Genomic DNA, 10,838 nt, shown 5'->3' on the forward strand with positions numbered 1-10,838 from the left:
AGAGCTCAGCCCTGCTCTTGGAGACTAACTCATCCTCCACAGTTCAGTTTCAGCCCTGATTCAACCTGAACTGCCCAGGTAAAGGAGTGAGGACCATGTTAGCGGGAGGTGGAGTGAGTGGTAGGTGGAGCTGAACTTCAGAGAAGATAATGACCCCGTATCTGTATATGAAAGAGCTGAAATGGTCAGAACACTTTCTAAATTAATATATTTCATGTTTCCTGCCCTGGACTAAAACCATAATCTACCAATAAAAGAAAAAGAGTTGACACTTTTTGAGGAAGAGACGACGCTCATATTAAACATTTCACCATAAATCATTGGAGACTGGAAGAGGAAAGAAATTGTTGATTTTGTTCAACAGCAGTAAATTTATACGACATGAGTCCTGAAGGAGGCGCTGTCAGATTACCCTGGTGTGTATGTACCTGGAATCGTTTCTACAGCTCATGTGAAGGCCCTAGTTCAGTCCAGTTTCTTAGACTATCTGACTTTTACTGCCCTCTGCTGGTGTCAGAGAGATACTGCATGTAACATCACACGCTAAACTACCTTCTGTTCATAAGTGGGTGGGAGGATTTTAATCAGCTAGTTAAGTGACTACATAAATGTCTAAGGTGACTCTCTGGATGACCATTCCGGGATGGCCGCTCAGTCTTCAACACTAACTGATGGAAGATGATCAGAGAGGAAACAGAGAGGGGGAATAGTGTCCAGTTCATCTGTTTTCTTAAATCCCTGTACAAATCATTTTTCCTACTGACCTCACTGCTCTCATAAACCTTCCATCAACATTCCAGCTCAGGCTTCCAAACCAGAACAAAGAACCTCCAACGAGAGTCTGTGTCCCAGTACATAATTTAATGAGGTATAACCTCAATCTGTTATACACAAACCTTACTGCTCCATAATCTATAATACCTCATAGATAGAAAAACACAGACATATGAATAAACGGAACCCTTATTTAATAAAACCCTGTATGTAATTATTTAATGTAATAAAAAATCAGTCTGTTACTCCCTTCAGTCTCAGTGTACAGGCAGGACGAGAGTCATTCACCTCACTGAGTGTCCTTCATTCTCACAGTGTCCAGTCAGGCTCCCTGAACAGAGCCAGTCTTCATCAGAAGATCTTCCTTCACTTTCCTTCCTTCAGTAACAGTGATGTCCAAACGAACAAGCCTTCATGAGAGTGTTCTGATGTGCAGTCTATCTAGTGACCTTTCCTTCATTCTTTTTCCTTCGTTCTTCATCATCCAGGTCTTCAGGACAGCCTGTAGACTGGACACACGTCAATGAAGGGTCTAAACTTCTGGATCTCTGCAGTTAAAGGTTTCACTGTTAGATTTTACAGAGTGATAAATACAGCAGTGATGACTGTTTAATGTAGTCTTTATTACACCTGCATTAGAAATGATAAAATAATGTCACATGGACTCTCGAGGTGCTTAAACCTGCAATGATACTCACCTTGAGTTCTGAGGATTTTCTGAATTATTCAGTTGTATGGACTCTGATAAATGTGGATCATCCTTGCTTCTGTTAGCTTTAGTCAATGTTCTTCCTGTGACAGACATTAAAAATTAACACTGATCTCAGAGCAATACAATGACCATAAGACCATTAAACAAGAGCGTTTAACAAGAGCAGAAATAAAGGCCTAACAGGCATCGCTGCACCTGCACCAGCCTGTTTTAGACCTCAGAGCAACAGAGACTTTTAAACAGCTCTGTTACAGTTGTGAAGGTGATTTGGGAAGATCTGCTTTTTTATGAGATCTTAACTCACAAAAAGAGTCAATATTCAAGAAAATATCAGGAATATCAGTGAAACACAGCTATTTTCCTTTAGCCTCTACAGGACAGTCCATTCTGAAGTGATCTACAGCTGCAGCTGTCCAGTATTTTCATTTCCAAATATTCCATCAAACGTGATGTTGAATACTGAATAATCTGAGAGAATTAGAAAAGTCTGTAAACACTGATCAGGTCACTAGAGCGGTTTGAACTGTCCGCAGTGAGCAGAGCGGAGCTGAGAAAACAGCGTCTCTTTATTCACCATTATGAACAAGAAAACACGACTTTCGGTCAGGACCTGTCAGTGAATGGGGGAGTGACCGTGTTATTCATTATTAGGGTCTAATAGCTAAAGTAGGTTTTCACTCTGATTCGGACCCGACTTTAGAGGATTACGCTCTAAATCTGAGGTCCCCTCTGCTCTGGACAGATCACTGGCCTGTACACTCTCTGTTATGTCTGATAATGAATGAAGCAGAGAGAATGCTACCTAGCTAGCACACCAGAGCAGCTGGAAGCTAAACTGGATTACAGCTGGCTCTAAAACCCACATTATCTCCTCAGATCACAGATTTCTCCAGATGTTTAGGATGGAAACTCAACAGGCTGATACCCGGCTGTCCCCAACAGTCTAGGGGTTCCACCAACATGGAGACATCACTGAATCTTTCTCCTGAGACACTCCGCTCTGCTACTGTGCTCTGCTGCTCATTAGTGAACATTTAGCTGGATAAAGTTTTTCCTGTGGCTCTGATATTAAGTTGTGCGTTTTCATAAAAGAGGTCAAAGTACTGGTTATTCAAATGGATTTGCAGTGTTCACATAACCAAATTATCAAGAGTATGAATTTTAAAGAACAGAATTTCCTTGAATCAGGGTATCGTCTGGAGCAGGGGGTCCAGTTCTGGTCCTGGAGGTCTGGTTTGGTGCACAGTTTGATTAGGTTCCTGCTCAAAGACACACCACTCAAGTCAGCAGTTCATCATCTGTACTTTGTGTTTAGTAGATAGTATTACCTGCAGGACTGGAGCTGGAGAACCCTTATCTAGAACATTTCTAATTGTGTGACCCAACTCACCTTTCTTCCGTTTACACAGACAAAAAATGATTCCGAGAATTCCAAGAACCGCCACGATCACCACACCAACAACAACAGATCCTGCTATAGTTTTCCAATCAGCTGCATGAAATGAAGAGTAAAATTACTGTTTGACAGTAAAACACAGAAATATTCATTAAAAACAATGAAGCTGATCTTTAATTGGGTCTGTATTTCACCTCCTTCCTCCCATCTGAACTATGGCCACTGATTCACCATCTTAGGCTTTTTATTAGACTCTTCTTTATTTCTTTACTGTTCTTCGTCTGTGGAGACTCGGACACGTTCTATTTACAGCACTCAGCCACTCCTTTATCTTACTGTCAGTGAACTACTGTAACCTGCTATTGATTCTGTGAAATAGACCAGCTGTAGCCTCTAGAAACCATAATGCATTGAGAAGATCAGTACTGCCTGATTACGACTGCTGTACTTACAGGTATGTTGTCCATCAGGAGCTGAGCTGGTGCTGCTGGTCTGCTGTAGCAGGTTTTCCGGGTTACGTGCTGTAGTGAGGCTTTGAGTCGGTTCCTTGGCTGTAAGACAGGTGTTTTATGTAGTTCCCTTATTCTGAATATACATTAACACCATGAACAAAATACTATTAAACAGAAAAGATCCGTCATCCATTATAATATACCATAATACATACTATATACCGATCAGCTATAACATGAAGTCCATCTCCTTATATCTACACTTTATCAGCTCCACTGACCGTATAGTTTCACTTTGTAGTTCTACAGTTACAGACTGTAGTCCATCTGTTTCTCTGATACTTTGTTAGCCCCCTTTTACCCTGTTCTTCAGTGGTCAGGACCCCCATGGACCCTCACAGAGCAGGTACTATTTGGGTGGTGGATCATTCTCAGCACTGCAGTAACACTGACGTGGTGGTGGTGTGTTAGTTTGTGTTAGGTATTATTATTATTATTATTATTATTAGACATTATAGATATTCTGTATTAATGTTCCAAAGGTTTCTCCGTTTCTCCGTTCTCAAGCTACTCAAGGCTGTTAAAGGGATTTCACCTGCTCTGAGCCGTAACCATGGTAACGCAGGGGGTCTCACGGCTTACTGTTCTAACATCATGTAAATAGAACCAGCGAGCCCAGATAGAACAGAGAACAGCGCAGTTCATCATCTCAGTTACTGTACGTCATAAAATAAGCTCAATCAGTTTTACTCGTATGACTTTTGTTTGATTTTGGTTTGATGTTAAATGTGTCAGTGTGCACACTAAATGAACCAGAACTAAAATGCAGCAGTGTATCATTTTCTGCTTTGATCTGGACCACGAGAACCCAACTACAAGAATAAGCACACCCCTAATAGTGTACACAGACCTTTCCTAAATGTTTTAAAAGAGACCTAAACTCATGTTTGTTTCCCTTCCACTGTTATCATCCTTTTTTCTTGTGGCAAAACAAAAAAACACAAGACAGCCCTGTGGCATGCGCCGGTCCCCGGGCCCCAGTGATGACCGCGAGAGCTGTCAAGAAGGTGGGGCCCGAACTCTGAGTGAGGAAGAAGCCCCACGAGGATGGTGGGGAGAGGAAATCTGCGAGAGAGTGGGGGATGGTGCGCGAGTCCTGAACTCCTTTCGGCTTCTGACCTTTCGCAGCAGTCATCAGGGCCTGGGGTACGGGTGCATGCCACAAGCCCCCTCTTTTTTAATCTTAAAATTAAAAAAACTAAAATCGAAATATATAAAAAAGATGCAATAACTGTGCTTTTCAAGTGGCTTTTGATTTCTGTGATATTTTCATTACACCTCTTTAAATTTAAATCTAAATTATCTTTGTTTTTTATCATTTGTAAAGCACTGAATAACTGCTTATACTGCTTAAACACTGTGCTTATATCTTGTTCATGCATAGAGCTTATGAAGATCATGTGTTCTTACCTTTAACAAAGAGATCCATGTGCAGTAGTGGTTCTTGTTTCTGTCCCACCTCGTAAAATCCGTACTTCCCGCTGTCAGACTCTGTGACGTTATACAGGACGAGCGAGCAGTCTCCATCTTTAAGCTTTTCCTCAGAAACCTCTGCACGTCCCTTGAAGGCCTCATAAATTTCAACTTTTTCTGTAGTTAGTTCACAAATTACCCCAATTCCATTGCGCCACCAGAAGAGTGGTTTCTTCAGGATTAAATCGTTTGGCATTTTACAGGGCAGGGCTACGCATTCACCAGCTGATGCAGTAACTGTTTCAGTTGCAGTACAGTGACCTGCAGAAGAGTTAAATGAAGAAAGATATAACATTTAAAAAGGACATGGACAGACATAGCAGTTGGCAGTATGGCCAAAACTTAACATTATCATTATGATATGAAATTTCTCACAGTTTCTGTATATATTTTTTATTGATTTATATAGAGTGGATTATTATTCTGGGATGTCTTTTCCCTGTTAAATATAAAACATTTTTAAAAATAAAAGTAAATCTTTCATATTTTTTATTGAGCAAATTAAACAAATATATTCACAACGCATTCAGAAAGTCTTCAGACCTTTTCACCTTTTTCACATTTTATGTTGAGGCCTCATGCGAAAGCAGGTTTTCCCCATCAATCTGCACTCAATACCCCATAATGACAGAGTGAAACAGAATTTTACAAATGTTTACAAATTTATCAAACAGGAAAAAAATACATTTTCTCATATTCAGACCCTTTGCTGTGACACGTGAAACGTAGCTCTGGGGCCTCCCATTTCTCCTGATCATCTTGGACATGTTTCTACACTTTGATTGGAGGTGAATTCAAAATCTGTGGTAAATTCAGTGGACATGATTTGGAAAGACACACACTTGTCTATATAAGGTCTCACAGCTGACACTGCTTATCAGAGCAAAAACCAAGAGGAGGAAAGAGCTGCCTGTAGAGCTCAGAGACTGGACTGTGTGGAGGTCAGATCTGGAGATGGCTACAAAACAATTCTGCTGCACTGAAATTTCCCAAGAGCACAGTGAGCTCCGTAATTCTTAAATGGAAGAAGGTTGGAACAACTCGGATTCTTCCTAGACCTGGATGCCCCACCAAACTAAGTAATCAGGGGAGAAGGGCCTTGGTAAGAGAGATGACCAAGAACCCAGTGGTCACTCTGGCTGAGCTCCAAAGATCCTGTGAGCAGATGGGAGAAACTTCCAGAAGGTCAACCATCTTCACCATGTACACTGCAGACGTCATGTACAGCTCACCAAACTGCCATCTACAGAAGTTCTCTGACTCAGCAATCATTGGACTCATTACAGATGAGGATGACAGAGAGTACAGAGAACTGACCCAGGACTTAGTGGACTGGTGCCTGAGGAACCACCTCCTGATCAACGTCGGGGAAAACCAAAGAGATGGTGGTGGACCTCCACAGATGCAGTTACCTCCCCCCACCAGTGAACATCCAGAGAAGATGGTGGACTCTTGTAAATACCTGGGATTTCACCTGACAATAGACTGGACTGGTCAGAAAACACTAGTGCACTTTATAGGAAAAGCCAGAGCAGACTCTACCTGCTCAGGAGGCTGAGGTTGTTGGAGTGCAGGGGGCGCTCCTGAGGACCTTCTTTGACACCGCTGTGGCATCAGCCATCTTCTTTGGAGTGGTCTGCTGGGGCAGCAGTTTCTCAACTGCGGACAGGAAGAGACTTGACAGACTCCTTAAGAGGGCCAGCTCTGTCCTGGGAAGCCCCCTAGACCCAGTGCAGATGGTGGGAGACAGGAGGACGTTAGCCAGACTTTATTCTCTTCTTGTTACTTCTTTTCTTTTCTTGATTGCCTCGCTCTCTCTTTGCTGCTGTAACACTGAGAATCACAGAGTGGCCAGACAGATGCCTCTCCTCAGTAAAAGACACATGAAAGCCCATCTGAAGTTTACAAAAAAGCACCTAAAGGACTCTCAGACTGTGAGAAACAAGATTCTCTGGTCTGATAAAACCAAGATTGAACTTTTTAGCCTCAATTCTAAGCGTTATGTCTGGAGAAAATCAGGCACTGTGCATCACCTGCCTGTATGTGGACACCTGACCATCACGCTTACACCGATCAGGCATAACATTATGACCACCTCCTTGGTTCTGTGGTCATTGTCCATTTTATCAGCTCCACTTACTATATAGGAGCACTTTGTAGTTCTACAGTTACAGACTGTAGTCCATCTGTTTCTCTGATACTTTGTTAGCCCCCTTTTACCCTGTTCTTCAGTGGTCAGGACCCCCATGGACCCTCACAGAGCAGGTACTGTTTGGGTGGTGGGTCATTCTCAGCACTGCAGTAACACTGACGTGGTGGTGGTGTGTTAGTGTGTGTTGAATGATCCACCACCCAAATAATACCTGCTCTGTGAGGGTCCATGGGGGTCCTGACCAAGGAGGTGCTCATAATGTTATGCCTGATCAGTGTATATGGGTTTGTTGGATGTCCTATTCCAAAACAATGGACATTAATATGGAGTCCCCCCACTTTGTGGCGATAACAGCCTCCACTCTTCTGGGAAGCTTTTCACAAGATTTTGAGATTGTATCTGTGGGAATTTGTGCCCATTCAGTCTAAAGAGCATTTGTGAGGTCAGACACTGACGCTGGACAAGAGGGTCTGGCTCACAATCTCCGTTCCCGTTCATCTCAAAGTTGTTCAGTGGGGTTGAGGTCAGGGCTCTGTGCAGGCCACTGGAGTTCCTCCACACCAAACTAACTGCAATTAAGCCACTGACTACAACACCTCTTTTATCATGCTAATAGCATGTTTTTCTAAAAGTCTGTACCAATTGTGCAGGGAAGCAAACTCTGTTGCTCTCGTATTTGCCACTATAACATCAGAAAAAATAGAAAAAGAATGTATCACAATCATAGCAATACTAATAAATCATACTTGATATTGGTTTGTCAATTAGAATGTAAGCAAACACATCACTTATGCTTGGCCAAAAATATGTTCTGTGATCCATGAGCCAAATTCAAGCACATAACTTTGCTATAGTGACTGTTTTGTGTTCCAGCTGCTGCAGTAGCAATATGAGCACCTGTAGTGTGAACTGTCAAAGCGGGCAGATTGTGCAGACAGCACAGCCCTGATGTGCACTGAGGTAAAATGCGCTCTGGCGTTGAATCCCCTCCTGAATTTTTATTTCAGTGCAGACCTGAATACAGGTGGAGTGTTCACTGAGCTAAAGAAGAAGTTCAGTAGGTCTGCAGCAACAATAGTAGATCTGAAAGTGCTTATGATGTAGCAAAGTAGCAGTAAGAAATATTTAAACACCAACATAAAGTGTCAGTGCAAATTAACCTGTGTATCGCAGTAAAAACATTTTTACTGCAGTGAACTGCAGCTCCTCTCACTGAACACCAACTCACGAAGACTGTACTGTTCCGGAAATATACCACCTCCCCAGCTGAAATGGAGATTCTGATTGGTTCTGCCAATGAGTTTAACTCTCTCTCTGTTTGTGCCCATTGGTCAGCACTCTGTCTAATTTAATTTCTTTATGACAAATGCCATCATAACTCAAAACGCAGTGGGTCTTCACCCCAGTACTTTCCAAAGTGGTGGATCAAATGACTGCTCACAGAAATTTCACAAACTGACTCGTGTCAGAGGTGGCATCCTATGACAGAGCCACATTTCAAGTCACTGAGCTCTTCAGTGCGACCCTCTACTGCCAGAGTTTGTCCCTGTTAGCAATGGGTGTGTCTGAAATATCTGAGCTCAATAAATAGGAGGCATGTCCCAATACTTTTGGCCATAGAGTGTGTTTTAAAAATACAAAAACTCACCAGGACAAGTAACGGCAAACAGGAGGAAAATGGAAAATGTTCTTGAGGACCTGTGGAGTAAGAAGACGAAAAGAAAACGTAACACTAATCTGATAAAAAAGAGTAACATATATTCATTGACCTGTGAAAAGTAGTTACAATTTGTAATCAGAAAATTATTTTTATATATTGTGAGCATCTGCTGGAAATTTGATCTGAAGATTCTTTTCAATCTACGATACCTGTGGGTTTTGTGTCTATGGAAAATATACTGTATTTGATACTTTCTAACAAATATTAACACTCTTAAAGCTGCACTGTGCACACACTAAAATATGGTGTGAGCTGCTGCTGCTGTGAGTCGCCCTGTAGAGTCTGAAATAATCATTTAAAAGTCAGAGATGTCAAGTTTTTCACACCACGTTGTACGTTTTTACGTATTAACGTCACACACAGACTCAAAAAGACGGTCCGGCTCGATGTTTCGGCCTCAAACGATCTCAGAATCAACATCACACTGATGAAGATGTGATGACAGTAGTAGATAATTCACTCACATCCTCAGAAGACGCTTCTTCACCCAGTTTAGACTGGGTTCTCTCTGATTCTCTTTCAATAACAGATTCATCCACTCAGGGAAGAACAACCCACACTACAGAATGTTCTTCTGCACCCTGCGTGTAGTTACACATTTCCACCAGAGAGGGCTCCAAATCCCCAAATCTTGCACAGTGCAGCTTTAAACATTAACTCGTAGCATGTAATTGACAAAATGCTGTCTTTTTGTTAATTTTGTTTATTTATCTATTCTTTTAATTTTTTCTATTTATTTTTAACCATTGTGGTATTTTTGTTTTGAAAATTGATTTCTTATTTAAACAGCTTTGTTCTTTTATTTATACGACCCTCACTGTTTTGTGCATTTTGTGCTTCTTCCTTAATTCTTTTATTTGTTGTTTTTTACTAACTGTTGTTCTGTTCATGATTATCGTTTTACTTATCCCTCCTTGTTGTTTACTTATTTCTGTTTTTTTAAATTATCTTTCTTTGTTGCTTTTACTGTAAAGCATGTTGAGCTTCATTTGGTGCATGAAAGGTGCTAGATAAATAAAGACTTCCTGTTTTATTACTGTGCAAAAACACTGATTCAAAAGCTGTTTATTTGGCCATTAAGTGTTTATTCAATCAAAAAACCACTATCGTTTGAATAAACACATGAGTAACACAGAAAGTAATGATTTTTTTTGTGTCAATGTTTTTAATTTTGTTCTTTAAACCAGCTCACAAGTGACAAATGACTTTTTTTTAAATATGAAATGTGTGTTAGCTTTTTACTGTTTTATGTGTTTGTATATAGTGTTTTTACTAGCACACTTCATGCCCATGTAAATTTGCCCAGGTACCTAAGACTTTTGCATTGTGTAGAAATCATTAGGCGTATATATAGTTCAATGCAAAAGTTTGTAAAACACCTTTCAAATTCCATGTTGTTGTTGATTTTCTAAGTGTGAATAAGTCGGCCCCTTCCTTTACAGAGAACACATCAAAACAACATCCGGCATTTTTTTTCTGCTAATTCTACACCATTTCTATACTGAGTTTAACATATTGGGGGGAAAAATAATATGAGCCATAACTTGCACAGGCCATATTTAACATTATTAGCAGATACGTTAAGTTCAGTAAATAAACAGTAACTGTGCATTAAAATGTGCGAAGTGTGTTCTCTGTTGAGGATGTGTTAACTTATTCACACTCATAAACAACAACATAGAATTTCACCAGGGATGCACAAACTTTTGCACACAACTTGGCAAAAAAAAAAAATCCATTAACTCTCGGATGTCACACCTATCATTTCTGGTTTCTCAGTAAGGAAGGTGTTGAATGAGTGGTTAGTTTGAGTGATTTGAGGCTTTAGTGACGTTTTAATGAACAAAGTTTATGAGGCTTTTGAGGACGCAGCTCAGATCAGAACCGTGTTTCTCTACTGAATCAGCCAGCTAGTTAAAAAAAACTACATACATACAGACACATGATGTCTAATGTAGCTCAACAGACGAGACAAGCTAAAAAAACAAGCACAGTCCTCACATTCTGAGTTATTTGGAGATCCTCGGCTCCCTCACGGTGTCGGTTGATGTGAAATCAAGGCAAGCAGGAAGGAGGTTGATCACCTGGACTGAGTCCTG

The 10,838-nt window shown here is 40.9% G+C and overlaps 1 protein-coding gene across 3 annotated transcripts; it reads right to left on the minus strand.

Moving 5' to 3' along the window:
* Positions 1 to 569: 569 nt before the first annotated feature.
* On the minus strand, positions 570 to 10,838 carry LOC118812808. Of its 3 annotated transcripts, none has more exons than XM_036577938.1 (7): positions 10,741 to 10,838; positions 8,668 to 8,717; positions 4,805 to 5,128; positions 3,335 to 3,433; positions 2,877 to 2,978; positions 1,473 to 1,566; positions 570 to 1,276 (listed from the first exon to the last, which is right to left on the minus strand). In XM_036577938.1, coding segments are annotated over exons 1-7 (681 nt in total). In that variant the 5' UTR covers positions 10,743 to 10,838; the 3' UTR covers positions 570 to 1,266. The 3 variants fall into 3 exon arrangements, with proteins under 3 accessions (XP_036433831.1, XP_036433829.1, XP_036433830.1); XM_036577936.1 differs by having other exon boundaries at positions 570 to 1,283; XM_036577937.1 differs by having other exon boundaries at positions 570 to 1,322.

This window comes from Colossoma macropomum, unplaced genomic scaffold, assembly GCF_904425465.1.
Source record: "Colossoma macropomum unplaced genomic scaffold, Colossoma_macropomum, whole genome shotgun sequence".
In the NCBI taxonomy this organism is placed as follows: domain Eukaryota; kingdom Metazoa; phylum Chordata; class Actinopteri; order Characiformes; family Serrasalmidae; genus Colossoma; species Colossoma macropomum.